The 16,121-nt window shown below is 34.4% G+C and overlaps 1 protein-coding gene across 3 annotated transcripts in view; it reads left to right on the forward strand.

The window, feature by feature from the left end:
• The window catches only part of ITGB8 (integrin subunit beta 8), a 96,441-nt gene extending 85,851 nt beyond the window's left edge, over positions 1-10,590 (forward strand). For 2 of the 3 annotated variants that reach the window (XM_007183918.3, XM_007183921.2), the window contains 4 exons: positions 156-381; positions 1,656-1,762; positions 4,774-4,937; positions 5,034-10,590. In XM_007183918.3, the coding sequence (XP_007183980.1) occupies positions 156-381; positions 1,656-1,762; positions 4,774-4,937; positions 5,034-5,156 (620 nt within the window). In that variant the 3' untranslated portion in view covers positions 5,157-10,590. Of the gene's footprint in view, positions 1-155; positions 382-1,655; positions 1,763-3,717; positions 4,535-4,773; positions 4,938-5,033 lie in introns of those variants that run through there. The other variant, XM_057549856.1, reaches the window with a different exon arrangement.
• Positions 10,591-16,121: the final 5,531 nt, after the last annotated feature.

Raw genomic sequence — 16,121 nt, forward strand, 5'->3', positions numbered from 1 at the left:
GCATTGTTTATGTCAGACAAATAGAAAGTGATGCTGTTTCTATTCACTTGACTGTCAGTGTGTCTCCATGGAGATGGAAGGGGAATTCATGTTTGGAAATGCTTCACAAAGTCAGTGACCTCAATAACTTAGGTCTTGGAGTGTCTCTGTTGCAGGGCATGGAGAGTGTGAGGCAGGCAAATGCCAGTGCTTCAGGGGCTGGGAAGGGGATCGGTGCCAGTGCCCATCAGCATCTGCCCAGCACTGTGTCAATCCAAAAGGCCAAGTGTGTAGTGGAAGAGGCACATGTGTATGTGGCAGGTGTGAGTGCACCGATCCCAGGAGCATCGGCCGCTTCTGTGAACATTGTCCCACATGTCATACAGCCTGCAATGAAAACTGGTATGTGTTTCCTGATTCCAAACATACATAAAGCAGTCCTTCATTATATTCATGTTCGACCTTTTCTATTTTGCCTACCTTAACCTAAAAGTTGCCGGATCTTCTCCAGATAAATTGTTATCATCACGCTAAAAAAGAACTGAATGAGGAATTTAGGAATTAGAAGACTTAGATTCCAATCTTTGGCCATGCACGAGAATTTATCTAGGTATTCACTGTCTTTTTTGAAATAGGTTTTTTTTTTTTTTAAAGAATAATATTCAGTGTTCATAAAGGTTCATTGGGGTTTTTTTCCCCAGCTTTTTTGAGATATAATTGGCATATAACCTCGTGTAAGTTTAAGATGTACGATGTGATGATTTAGGGGCTGCCTGCTTCCCAACTTACTATTAATTAGCTGTTTGATCTAGGGCAAGATTTTTTAAATTCTTTGTGCCTCAGTTTCGTGATATTAAAAGTGAGGATAATAATAATACCGTGGTATAATTCTGTGAAATAATTAAATTAGATGTTCATGCAAAAAATACCTAAACCTTTGTACTTGGTGCATAGTAATCATAGAACAAATGTTAGCTGTTATTATTGTTTTATTTTTATTCTTTTAAAGATAAAGAGTGGTGGCTATGAAGCACTCTAGAAAGAAGTGATGGATAAGTGAAAGGTGATGTTAAATAATGGTGGCATTGTTGTTTTGTGCCAATAATTAATTTTCCAATAACAATTTGAGTCCTGCTCAAAGACCACTACTCAGAATATCACTGTGCCTTACAATTTGTTTTATTCAATTTTTAAAAAGACATTCTCAAGTAAATTTTTTAAATTATGCATTGTAGGTTATGTAACTCACTAGGAAGATAATGATGGTGTGATGGAGGTATTTCTAATGAACCCAACCAAAATTTGAACTGTATGTTCATTGCTAAATTTTTCTAGTAGTATCATAATATTCATCTTCTAAAACATCTGTGCTAGTTGGTTTTGTTTTTGATTTTGCAGTGAGAGTATCTTATTCATTTCCTAGAGATTTTCTTCTCAGTACAGAAAAATCATTATGTTGATTTTATACATTAAAATATTTTAAGTGGTTAGAATGTAACTTTGCCATGGTATTAAATTCAGCCAAGATTACAAATAAACGTCATAGTTTTCTTTCCCAGTTTTACAATTCTGCTGTCCTAAAGCAGTACCCTATTTTATTTTATTTTTTACAGAAAATACTACAGGCTACCACCTTTTAAAAAATTAAATGTTTTTACTTCTGTTTCCCCTTACAGGAATTGTGTGCAATGCCTTCACCCTCACAATCTGTCTCAAGCTATACTTGATCGGTGTAAAACCTCATGTACTCTCAAGGAACAGCATTATGTGGACCAAACATCAGGTAAACAAACGGTTAATAATCAAAGTACTGAAGAGTATCTGTAGAGAATCATATTCCCCAATAAGGCTCATAATCTACCATCCTAAAGAAAGAACTAACTGCTTCAATGTTTTCAACCTCCAAGAAATAGTGCTCTATAAAACCAGCTGAGGATATTTGCCATGGTATGGCTGAATTGTTAGATCTCCCTCCTAACAATTAAACTACCGTCTCAACTACCCAGCTAAATTTGCATGCTGTGCACCTCCATGGAAGTATACCAAACAGATTTTCTAGAGAGACCTCAGTGAGCCAAGAATAGGATTCTCCTAGGTAGAGTCCATTTCACCCTTAGAGACAAGGTCTGTGGAGCCATCATTACCCTTCACAATCCAAACTTGCTTCCATTTATAACCTTCCTCATGTCAAACGAACATTTACTTTCATGTTTCAGGTGACGCCAAAAAATTCTAAGTAGCAATGATCTGCTTTTGCAAAGTACATAATTTCAAAAGGGCCATTCCTCCCTGATAATTTTCATTCTGATATAAATACAATTTAGGGGTGAATGAATATAAAGATGGCACAATGGAAAGGGTATGGAAATTTTAATCTGAAGACCTTAACTTAAGACATGTCTCCTGACACTAGTAGCTAAGAAATATCAGCCCTCTTACAAAATTTCACTGAGCCTCAGTTTCCTCATCTGTAAAATGGAGATAATAATACCAATCTCAAAGAGTTGTGTGGATTAAATGAGCCAGTGAACATGAAAAAATTTTTCAGTTAAAAGATGATATATGAATGGAAGAAACATGTGAAAGCTGTGTTCAAAGATCATTTTGGACAAAAGTTCACTAGAACCCAAAAGCCAGCACCCCATTTTGTTCAGGTTTAAGGTGTTAAACTATATAAGAATTAGAAATGAAGCTGGAAATTATGTATTCATTGAAAATGTTCCTACTGCTACTCCTATTTCTAGTCTTTCCTCTAACCTGTAAGAATAATTCCAGGTCTTAGAGAGATTGCACAGGAGAATAAACTTTCCCCATAGTTTTGTTTCCCTCTCCCCTCACATCCACACTAACCTTAGCCCATAATAAATTTGGCTTTGAAAAGAGCCCATGTGCTGCCAGCTGGGGCTGCAGCAATCACACCCCAAAGCCAAGTGCCTTTTCTAATAAATAGAGCCCTTATTGTCAACATGTAATTTATTATGTTAAGGAAACAAACCTATTCTGACCTAAGTGTGGTTACAAAAACTATTCCCTTAAAGCTCCTTAGGAAAAGTCCTTGCTTGACCTAAACTAAGAAAAGAGGCATGGCCAGGGCTAAATTTTTGGCTCTCCAAATTTAAAAATGCATGCAGATTTGAGCCCCAAAAATGTCCTCCATCCTAACCCATTAGAAATATTTGTAAAATGTATTAGTAGCTAGGGGGCTACCCTCTCCTTCACAACTATGCACAACTATTGTGCAAGGAGAGGGAAAGGGCATTTGTTAGCCACCTCTATTATCTATCCACTTGATCACACTTAAAGGGTGTTCTTTTGGTCTTTCTGGCTAAGCTTCCACTAGGCAAGAAGCCATTAAGTGAGATCAAGCCATGTGCCACCTTAGCTGATTAAGTATTCTAAGTCAGCCAAGGGAAATGAAAGGCGTGCATGTCACAAACCTGGGCACCACCAAGGGTACCACTTTTGAATAGAGCATCTTGGATTCTCTCTGCGTGTGAGACCATAACAAAGGGAGACTTGCACTTGCATTTGGTGCTTCTATTCCAGTTAGTAGTCCTCCAGCCTCCTTTTAGCATTCCTTTCAAGGAACCTTATCATTATGACGAAGAGAAAACTGGCTCTAAGTCTTCCCACTTAGAGAAGAGCCCTTGTTACTGAATTCTTGGCGTATTCAGAGCAATGCTTGGTCATCCCTGGGATTTCAGACACAAATCACTCATGACTGACTGTTCTTCTAAGCCTTGGCAGGTCCCCTCCCAAAAGGCATTCTCAAGGAGACCTTCAGACAGTTAGGTGAAGTCCCCAAAGTCTGGAGGATGCGCGGAAAACACATGCTTCTTTAGGCCAGGAGGTAATTTTGTGAGTGTGGGGCAGCTGGTGAGTTCTGTGGAGTACTTGTGTATTATGCAACCATGTTCCTCTTAGATTAGGGTAATACCTCTGGCAGCCACAGAGCCTGCAGACTTTCCAACTAGACTTTGCCAAAGGTCTAGGGCTAAAACAGAGACCTAGAATGCCCCTCCTCTTAATGCAGCATTTCCTTTTCCAGCTAGTAATTATCTGTTCTTGAAAAAACAAAAAGCGGAATTTTTAGAAGCAAAATAGGATAGATTTGGTTAACAGACAAGTAAAAAATAAATTAATAACAATTGAGGAAAGAGATTTGGGTATTGTCCCAAATTACACACTCCCATTTCCTGGAGAAGCTATGTGTAATAATAACGAAAACTTACACTGCAGTTTCAAAGGAAATATTTATTCATCTATTAGAGTAGTACTGATTTTAGCTTCTGCAGATGTTTACTTTATTTTCCATTACTGATGTGTAACAAATGAGGAGTAAGCATAACAAGAAAAACATACGTTAATGCACGGAGCTGTTAAATAATTTTTTAAATCCTATTTTCCATTTAGTGATCCACACCACACCAAAAAAACTGTCCCTCTCTCTATCATGGATAAAATTATATTTGGTTAAGGGATTTGGACATATTCCAGTTAGTACAAATAAAGAATTAAGCTGCAAAGAAATAATCTTATTGAATACCTTAATTGTGGCTATTCTCCAAAGGAGAGTTTTCTGTTGAAAAGATTTTAATAATAAATGTGTAATAATAATTAGTTTACTTCTTGAATCAACAATAATGGCAGTCCTCTATTTTGAAAATGTAGATTTGCAAATATCTCTGATCCTACTGAGATGATGAACATTATTTACTTCTAACATTATTGTTAGAACCCTTTGATTTACTCATTCCAGTTTTTTAAACCATTTATTTGTTTGTTTCTTTACAGAATGTTTCTCTAGCCCAAGCTATTTGAGGATATTTTTCATCATCTTCATAGTTACATTCTTGATTGGGTTGCTTAAAGTCCTTATTATTAGACAGGTGATACTACAATGGAATAGTAATAAAATTAAGTCCTCGGCAGATTACAGGGTGTCAGCCTCAAAAAAGGTCAGTGAATTCTAAAAAAGAAATACTTTCAGTATGTTATTGTCTACTTTCAATATTTAGGCACTTAATTAATGATAATATTTCCTCTCCATCAAGGACAAGTTGATTCTGCAAGGCGTTTGCACAAGAGCAGTAACCTACCGACGTGAGAAACCTGAAGAAATAAAAATGGACATTAGCAAATTAAACGCTCATGAAACTTTCAGGTGCAACTTCTAAAAAGATTAAAAAGTACTTTATGGGAAACTGGATTTTTAATGATCGCTCCTAAAAATTATTATTATAAAATAATAATTTTATAAGTCACAGGAGGAGATAAATTTTCTAGATCATGCCAGTTGCTGGTTGTCCACTCGAATGAAGACTGACAAGCATCCTCATCATCATGTGACTCACACTGCTGCTGAATTCTTCAGAGAAAAATGTGTCTTACTACTGTTTGATACTAGTGTCATTGTAGCACTTTACTGTAATATATAACTTATTTAGATCAGCATAGAATGTAGATCATCTGAAGAGCACTGATTACACTTTACAGGTACCCGCCATTTCTACACTTCCCAGAGAGACAATGCTGTGAGATAGTTTTGGCATTGTGTCACTACAAGGGTACAGTAATCCCTGCACCAAACATGCAGATGAAAAAATAATAAGGCAATTATACTAATGTTGCCAAACACTTCAACAATTGGCAGTGAATAGACAAGAACAGATAGATGAGTAAATGATTAGTGTTTCACTCATTCAAGAGATGAACAGATAAAACCTTAACCTTGAGGGATATTGCTTTCGAAACTAGTTTTATGCATGTGTGTTTGTTTTCTTCTTTTACAAGATGGATACTAATTCTAACATTCTTTCCTCTTTGCCTTTATATTTTGGTTTTCTTTCTTACAGGATAAGTTTATATAATGTCACAGATGACTGGATTAAATAAGTGCTAAGTTACTACTGCCATAAAACCTAATAATAATACAACGTCACTTTATTAGAATACTTTTAAAAGCTGAACATTTAATAAGGGACACTTCAAGTAACATCAAAATTTGAACAGCTTCGTTGTGTGCAGATGTGGAGTTTTATATCTTCTTACCTGGTAAACTGGATGGATTATTTCACCATTTCATTTGTCTAATCATCAGGTTGAAATTCACGAGATATTTAGAAACTCTGCAAAGTTTCTAAGCAAAGCGCCACACTTTTGAGTCTTCTCCAATATTTATTCCAAGTAGATAATAGCATTTTTCAAATTAAAAGCTAAATTAAGCTATATTCTTTTTGCCCTTCAATGCAGTCTAAGGACATTCTTTCTTTGAATCACCTCAACCCTACTCACCAGAATTCTAAAAGTACACAATTGGAGGAGGATAGACAGTATCTTAGAAATAAGCTCATTCACTCTTGTAGTTAGTCAGAGAACTGAGGCTCAGCAAGTTTAAATGACTTCTCAAAAACCCCTAAGTGACCAAGTAGCAACATTCAAAGAGAACTTTTTTCTTATTGCCAGGCCAGTGTTCATTGAACCATGTCATACTACCTCTTGATTCTTTAAAATAATCAATTGGCAAGTATTTTTAGATGTGATTTACTGAAGTCTTAAGTATAAGAAAATTTCAAAACAAAGCAGAAAAAAGTAATTCAAACAGAATTGTCCATGGTTGGCTTCCAGTCTATCTGCTAATCAGCTTCTAAGAGACTGCAAAATAGCCTAACTAGAGGGAAGTCCATTCACACCATAGCCTGTGTGAACGGCGCCCCCTGGAGTTGTGCAGTGCTCAGTGCTCAGCCAGAGAGCTTGATACAGAGGCCATGAACTTTTATCCTCCCCAACAGGAACTTCATCACAATTACCATATCCTTACAGACTTATTCAGTCTGATTTTATTGGCTAAAAGTCCAACAGTCCTGTATGCAGTACAGAGCTTTGCCTATGACAACTAAGGAATTTATTTTAAATTCCTTTAAAATGTCTTCTTATAATCAGCTTCCCAGACTTTCTGTCTTCCAGCACTTGAGTTAAAGTGCCAGATATTTGCATTTCGATGAAGACTAAATCCCACTCCATATTCTACCCTAAAGAGGATTTAAAAACATATAATAAGTTGTTCTGCAGCCAACAAACACAGTAACTCCATCAGCCGTCCCCTGCAGCCAAGCAATTATGATGCTAGGTTGAACTGTATTTCTTTCCCCAAATGAGAAATCAGCGGCATTGACATAATTCAGTACTGTGACTCAGTTGTGTAAAATACCTTTGATCACCAAGGATAATGCAAAACTTCTTTTTGCAGCATGCCTGTCACAGCATCCTTTTTAAAAAAGAAAATAAATGGATACTTGACAGCCCTCAAAAAGGAGAAAGTGGAAAATATTCATTCATTGAAATGCTGAAAATTTTAAAATTTTAAAACATTATGATGTTCGTAAGCTAATTTCTATGAGGGCTGAGTTATCCAAAATAGCATAATAAAATGAAATTCTTAAAATAAAGGGATATATATTTTGACACTCTCACTAGTTTGCACTAATTTATAGTGGAACAAGGCTCTTCTCATAGGAAGGGACAAACTTTCTGATAGGCAGTTCAATGCTAGATGATGACTGCAGTTATGCTTGTGATGTCTTGTGCTTTCCTTTTTTACTTAAAGGTCTAATTCTTAAAAGATTTTAGAGCTTATATTTACTTGAATAATTGACATTTTCCTTGTGAGAAAAGAATTAATATTTGACTAGCTAGAATTAATTAAAAGTTAAGGGAAAACAGGGTATTCTTAGATTAAATAATTTATGTAAATAAAGCCTATTTTCAACTAATATGAACACAGGAGCCTTTTGAGATTCACTGAGAGTAAATACGAGTTATGAAACTTTAAATCATTAACAAAGTTAAGAACTTCAACAACACTTTTGGTACGACAGCATTTCTGTGCCCTAAAGTATTTCATGATTTAGAAATGTGCCATATATGCACTACAATATAACTGTATGCATTTTACTTCTCTGGGGATATCTTTACACTGCAGTGTACATGCATGTATAAGCATCTGATATCTTTTTTTTTTTTGAAATTTATTAATATTTATGAAGTCTCAGACATTCTCTGAAAGACTCAGAAATTCACTAAAACTCTGATTATGTCCTAAATGTTTAATTTAGCTTTGCTTTATAAAGATAAAAAAAAAAAATCTAAGGTTAAACAGAATAGATTTCTTTGGAGGCAAATTTTTCAAAATTCAAAATTAAAATTAGTGGATGCATCAGATGCAACACTTCACTAAAGAATAAACTTCAAATGTTTTTAATATACACAATCTCTATTGAAGATATTCTTATGTATGACAATGGGCATCTACAAGATGTTGAAATATGATTATGATGGACTATGAAAATTTTTCTCCTTAGAATTATGTGCCTTCTGGTACCTGATATAGTAAGTTAAACGCAATGGCTTTTCCTTCCTTTCCTTACTCCTGTTCTTTTCTACTCATTTTTCCTAAGAGAGTGCCCTAAAACTTCAAGCTCAATAAGCCTAATTGGGAAAAATAACTGACTGTAATGGTATAATGAAGTTCTTCATTTCCATACATCTCTTAATGATTTTAAAACTTATTTGAATCTATGCACCTGAACAAACACTCATTAAAAACTAAGAATTTTAAATTTTTACAACTGTTCGACTTCTTTCAATTTTAAAGGATTTGAGATCTATATATTTTAATAAAAGTATCAAGTGAAATACAACCACTTGGGAGTTCAATCATGTGCATATTATATTGTTTTATTTACTCTTAACATTTAATTTACAACTATCCTTATTTATATCGACCTTAAGAACTCCACTTCATGCAATGCAAACTGAGATATATTTTGAAAGAAATATAAAACTAGCATTCTTTCAGATCATTTCCCTTTTCTCTTATAATTCCTCAATGGTAAATTTATTATGGGTAACTAATTATACGTGTTCATATTTCATTAATTCTAAGACATCCACTTTTTAATTTAACATCTCTAAATGTATCTTGCAGTTGTTGACCTCTTAGATGCAGTGTTTGAAGTTTTGCTTAAATAAACATTATACTAATTTATCTTTAACCAAATGTTCATGGGTATAAGGACATTCATTTTTGTATAAATATTTAATAACACATTTATGATAACATGTGAAGTCAGTTTTCAGTACATCTGGATCACATACAACTCAACATGGAGCCTAACCATCTGATTATGAGTTCAGATCCTGTAGACCTTTAGGTTATAAAAGCTCTTTCAGCCTCCTACTTATGCTTTATGCTAGTGGCTACAATTTCAGCGAACCCTAACCTAACTGACAAGAATGAGTGAGTTTCTCCAAGGTTTGTTAACAAATTTTTATTCTTTCTATTACTTCCTAAATAATACTTGCATATGATCATCTCACTTTTAGACAGAATTAACTGGAAAAATATTACATAAAACCATCATATTTAGATTTAGATTTTGCATATTTAGGTTTTGCAGCATCTTGTATGTCATATGTCAATGACAGGAGAAAAATATGATATAACCAATCAGTGTTGTAGGAAAACTTTCCCTTCAAGTTCTCCTACATTTTTATTCTTTATCATTTCTGTTCTTTTGTTTGACTTTTTTCTTTGGCTCTGATAAATTCACCTTAAGCCCATGTAATGACTGTCATAAAACTGCATATTTAAATTATTTGACTTATATGAAACAATTGTTCAGCTATCTGGGCAGCTGTTAATGAAATATCTGAGAGTAATAACACTACTCTTTTATCTACCTGGATTACTTTCCCACAAAAATTTACCTTTGTAAGCTAACTCTATTAATCAGGTTTCTAACCTCCATAACCTATTTCAGTTAAAATCATCTAGTCCAACAATAAAAAAGACCCAAAACACTGCAGTCATCAAGGGTGGAAAATGTATGACTTGTGTAAAAAATCTTTACTAACTTTACACTGTACAACAGATAAATGTGATTTTGATAACAATTCCACACAATAAGTATGGCACATAGATTTTATTAATATTGAATATAAAATATTTTAATTCTAAATTAAAATAAAATATAAATTTGCACATATTAATATAGAAATTCATTTGGTGTATATTTAACATAACTTTAAAACCACTTTACATTTACCAGCTACTTCATTAAAGTTTTTTAAATGTCTGCAAAAAAATTAGAAATGTTTTTAAATTTCAGTAATATAACCTATGTGTTTCATTTAAGTCCTGCCTTTGTAAAAAAAAATTTTTTAATATACAGTGTATTTTTAAATTAAAATATTTGAATATAAAATAGTTCTAAGAAAGAAACTATTTCTCATTAAGCAAGTTTCTTATTATTTCTGGCTTTGAATTATACATAAATTTAAATTGCCTTAAATGACATAGAAGATTGGGGAATACGACAATTTCACATTGTATACTATGAGCCTGTTCATATAATTCTGATTGACTACTAACTTTGGTTTATGTATTTATTAAAGAGCTGACACTGTAGTTTGTTGTGAGATGTTTATTTTTATAACAGAGCTTATAACAGTTATGACAAGGCATTTAATTAATTCATCATTCTGTTTAAAAGTAGGTGTTAACCAATATGAAATTCTATGTTTTAAAATAAAAATGTAAAGATCTAAGTATGCACAGAATGCTTCTTTATTTCTTATTGTGTGCTACATGACTCTCAGCACTGCCAGACAATAGTATATTGTCACACAAGGAAATGTAATAACATTCATACATGGTCATTGGTAGAGGACATTACATAATTCCAAAAAGCTACTACTTCTGGAAAACTGTAGAGCCAATGATAAAGATGTGAGGCCATCCTAATTCCTCTATTTCCCTTCAATAGCCGCCCAATGGTGAAAGCAGAAGGAATATCCTAATTACAAAAACTGAAAAATTAGCTAAAAGAGAAATTGGGCTTTTTCTAGCAGACAAAGGCTTCTACCATCACCTTGATACAAACATAACATGTTCATAATCTTCAACTGCACATTCTCCAGAGCCATATTTAAACAAGTGAAACTTATGGAGTACCCTTGTGTTGTGATTTTCCTTTATTTAATCTAGTGGAAAAACTAAAGCAGATGAGGGAGCACACTGAAAGTTAAATAAGATATGCAGACAGATTTCCTGTCCTTAAGGAGTTTTAATAGTTTGAAGGAAAGGATATGTGTAGCATACTATAGATAAAAGGGTTTCACTGGAGAGATCAGATGGAAGCTATCAGGAGGTTTAACAAGGCCTTTGTTTTTGAGGATTCATCCCAGTTGGGTTTGGGCTACAGTCTTTCAGGCTCAGAATACTGATTTTGTTATGAGTGTTGTTTGGCCCCATTCTTCCCTTCCCTCTTTAGCAACAGGACTCATACCCTGAGTCTGAATAGAGCACACAGCTGAGACTTAACTACCCAGACTCCTTTGCAGCTAAATGTGGTTACAGGACTAAATGTTGGCCAGTGGGGCAGATGCAAGAGGAACCCAGGATCTCACTTCCCCTTTCCATGTTTTTGCTATCTCGACAATTAGAGGTGTCTTGGCAAAGGAAACCCTGTGCTGAAATATTCAGAGCTTCCGCTTCAGCCAAGAACTGCTCTCCTCAACTGAACCCTGGTAGGGAAACAATCTTTTTAGCTAAACCATTGCATTTGATGGTATAGCAGATATTTTGTACTCTAATGATGTGTTATTTATATAATTGTCTTACTCCTCAGCGATACTAAATACCATTTCTGTCAATTTTTCAAATAAGGAAAACAAGGCACATAGAGGTTAAGCACCGTGTATAAATGAACGCAGCCAGTAGGTGGCCAAGGCTGGATTCATAGGCAGATCTGTTTTTCATTCCATAAATGACTGATCATATGTTTTATGAGGATAGATTTTTACTAAGTTAATTAGTTTTACTAGTTTAACTATGTCCTTATGAACCAAAAAAACGTGCAATAAATAAAGTTGAGGAGCTAATATATGTGCAGAAACACTACACAGGAAGAAGTGAACGGAACTTAAAAATGAAAAACAAAATGTTAAGTGCACTCAGATGCTGTAACTAGACTGGAGCAGTCCATGGAGGATAGCATTTGGCCTAGGCCTTGCAGGAAAGGTAAGTGTAGACATGCAGAAAAGCAAGATCATGGAGAGGTAAGGGAAGAGTAAAGGAGAAAAGGGTGAGGATTCCATCCAAGAACATTGAAATCTTGTTGAGATGCAGCATTGTATAATGAAAAAAAGTAACCTACAGGTCCTAGTCTATGGAAAGCCTGCTTTCCTGACTAAGAAGTTTGAACTTTGGTTACTAGGAAAAAGCAAGCCCTGAAGTTTTTGCACAGAGAAGTGGTATTACTGGAACTATACATGGTTTGGAATATACTAACATAAACTAAATATAATTTTTAATTAAACATTAATTTTATCCCCTCTAATACTAAATATAAATACCACTTAATAATGTTAAATATTTAATTCTATTAAATGCCATTTAACAATAAATTTAAATACTATTTAGTGCTAATGTAAAAGAAACTGAAGTATACAAAAGCAGAAAAATTTGAAAATCCAACTTCCTAATGGCAATCAGTTTCATATGTAGGCATATTTTCACTTTATTTTTCTATGCACTTTATAGCTTATTATGCAGATAACACATATTTGTTGTAAAACATCCAAAAATACCTTGACATTAAAATTAAAATAAATATTACTCCAATCCAACCACTCAGAGTTGACCGTTGCCATACATTATGTGTGCGTGTGTTTGTAACTAAGAAAGAAATATGCTATTAATAGTATGGTATAAAGATATTTTTTCTTCGAAAACATTTCAAACATTTTTCCATGTCAAGATTTAAACTATAGTTTTACTAGGTGGATATAATCACATCCAAGAATGTGCCACAATCATAGCTCTATGTTCAATGAGAAAAAGAATGAGCAAGAAATGATACCAAATATAAAACAATGGTCAACAACTTTAGTATTCAATAGGAGGAGATTGGTTAAATAAACTGTTTTTGAATGGGAGAGATTTGCACATTTATAATGGCAGAGGAGAGGGAGCCAGTGTAGAGAGAAATGTTTATATTGGGATGGTTTGTATTGGTCTAAGGTACAATAGGGGAGCATTCCAAATTATGACAAAGAGGAATCAGTGAAATGAGCTTAGAGAATTTTCGTGAGGAAATAAAGATTTACACAAAAGTACAAAGGGAGGGAATAAGAGTTACTGCTACAAGGAAAATTAGAGAGAACTTGGAGATTGGCTAGATACAGGTGATAAGGAAAGAATTTAGTTGAATAGAATTCTAATGCCAACTCTGAAAGTCACTACAGACTTCTACCCAAATTGGATAAAACTCCCAATCTGGTCTCACAAACCACATTGTTCTTGCCAGTCCATGACTTTTAGACTAAATTCTAACTTCATCAAAATATTTGGCCAGACAAAACTAAAGCTGCAAATTTTTAAACCATGTCAATGGTCATGCTTTCAGTATTATCAAAATAAGCCTAAGTGCAAGATAAGCAGTATCTCCTTTTAATCTAGTTATTTATATATGAATATTTTGATCATAATTAGAAGTAGGGGTGGGCTGCATAAGCAAAACAAATGGCACCTTGGCTTCCAACTTGGCAATCCTTTAGCACTTATTTGGACTGGTGCATTATTTCGTATTTAGGGCCCAGTGTTGTTTAGACTTCTTCCAATGAATTGCTTAAAGGTCATAAAAAACTATCTGTCCATAGTGGTGAGAGGAAAACTCTTTCTTTATTGGGCTTTGTCATACTTTGTGCTGTTTTTCCATTATTATGAGAACAAAATACATTCTAACCATCATTAAAGTCATGAGAGATAATTATCCATTTAAGAAATCTTAATTTGCGATTAACAACATTTTTAAAATATTTTCCCCTATTAAATTAAGGATAATCTATAGGTCCGTGATTTTCAAAGAGTAGTTCCCAGACCAGCAGCATCAGTGTCACATGAAAACTTGTTAGAAATGCAGATTTTTAGTCTCTATCCCAACTCTTCTGAATCTGAAACTCTGGGAATGGGGCCCAGAGATCTGTGTTTTAACAAGCTCTCTAAGTAATTCTGATGCCTGCCAAAGTTTAAGAACCATTTCCATAAAGAGTAAAAGTTAGCATCAGGAAACCAAAAGCTATAGATTATGCTTACTGGTGCACATAGACGAGTACCTGATACTCAATACTCAGTGCAAGTACTTATTTATTAAGTGTTGAATGAGTCAGTGATGTTCTATTTTCTCTGAGCCCCTCAGACATGTCCCTTTGAAAAGACTGTGCTCAAAATTTGTCTGTCATTTATTACAGCTAAAATCAAAGTAATAAAATGATTGTCTGGCATGTTGTTTAAGAAAATAAAATTGACTTCAATTACTTTTTAAAACAACCTAACATATCCAGTGTATGTAGAGGCCCACATGAAATATTTTTATTATCTACAGGCAGTTCTCTTTTTTCTGTCACTTAAACACTCTCTGTTCTTCCCAAAAGCTAAATGCATACAGATTTATGTGTGGGTGTATGAGATAGTGGAGGATCTCTACCACTGCCTTAATTAATAGGGAAATTCCTAACACGGTCTGTGGAGTTCCATCTTGGTCAGAGGGCTAAATCTTCTCTTCATATTCTCATGTCCACCAAAGTATACAACTTCTCTCCCTCCTCTCTGTTCAGAGACACTTGCAAGTGTCAAGGTCTGTTGGCTGTCTATAGGGAATACAAGTGGGACAGCGATACCAAGGACAGCTGGGTACAGCATCCCTTCCATTGCACCCCCTGGTCACTGGAGTAGAAAACCCTTCTGCTCCCTCTTACTTTGAGGAATCACATTTGTTTACTCTTCTCTAAGAAAAATATCTAAGTCACCCCTCTCTCCCTTACCCTAGATCCAGTTTTATCTCATCCTGAAAAAAAAAAGTAGCTCTACAGGCATGCATTCAAATTTGTCTCTGGTCCTCTAAATTTTGAACTTATTTTGGTAGTATTTCTGCTTTAGTGTGGACTTGGACAAGCGAAAATAACCTGTACAGTATCAGTGAATAGAAAAAAGGAAAGGAAACATATGCATATGTGTATATAGGGGCAGACAGACCCAAAGAATAAGAAATGGTACTGAGAACTTATTCTGGGACTCTGGATCCCTCAGGCCAAGGAGGATATAAAGAGAGGGCAGAGACAGGAAGGAATGGATATTGTTAAAAATAATTTTTGAGAGACCCTTGCCTTGAGTCTCCACTTCAGCTTTCTTTGGGGATAGGAGGGGATATTCTCTCTAACTTCCAGCCTAGTGTGGCTTCAAGGGAACTCTTAGGACCTTTAAAATGTATTCCCTACACCTGCGAGACAGAAGTCTGATGCCTAGCTCATGCCAGAAAAAGAGGCTTCATCATAGATTAGTGCTCATAACACATAAGGCTGTGGCCTGGGTCCTATCTCCCCCCATGAAAACTAGAGGGGAAGAATGGCAAGTACTAGGTATGTCTGTCCTAATTCTAACCAAGTGTCATTCTTATTCTACAGGTATATAATCGTTACATATATATACATATATATATATATAATTATATATTTAATGGCACTTATATATATAATTATATATAATTTGAAACAATAAATGTCATTTTCTTTCCTTTCAAATACCGAAACAATACTATCAGACTCTTCCCAAGAATGATTTTAGGTGTAATTTAAATGCCCTCACCCTGACCAGAGAATTTGAGAACAATGAAAAACATGTATTGAAAACATTTGGAATAATACTGTTTATTATGTTTTTAAAATTACTTAGAGTTTATTTTTAGTGCATTTAATATGCAGATTACTTTGTATAAAAAATATTCACCTTAATCTACAGATTGATTTTGCAAATATTGGTTACTTTTCACTTGGCAATTTCCTTGCTTCCTTTGGTTTGACTAAGGTTTTTATTTTTTAAAAAAATAGAAATACAGACTATTATTCAACATTTAAAATGACTACGGTTCTCTCTTTTGCCCTTGGATAAATTGTGAAAAGGCCAATTATTAAGCTTCAAGATTTCATTACTTTGTCCTCTGATGACATTGAGTCTATTTGGGTAGAAAAAAATATGTAGAACTCTTCAAGTCAAAATTGTATGACTAAAATGGTAACTATAT

This window comes from Balaenoptera acutorostrata, chromosome 7 (genome assembly GCF_949987535.1).
Source record: "Balaenoptera acutorostrata chromosome 7, mBalAcu1.1, whole genome shotgun sequence".
NCBI lineage: Eukaryota > Metazoa > Chordata > Mammalia > Artiodactyla > Balaenopteridae > Balaenoptera > Balaenoptera acutorostrata.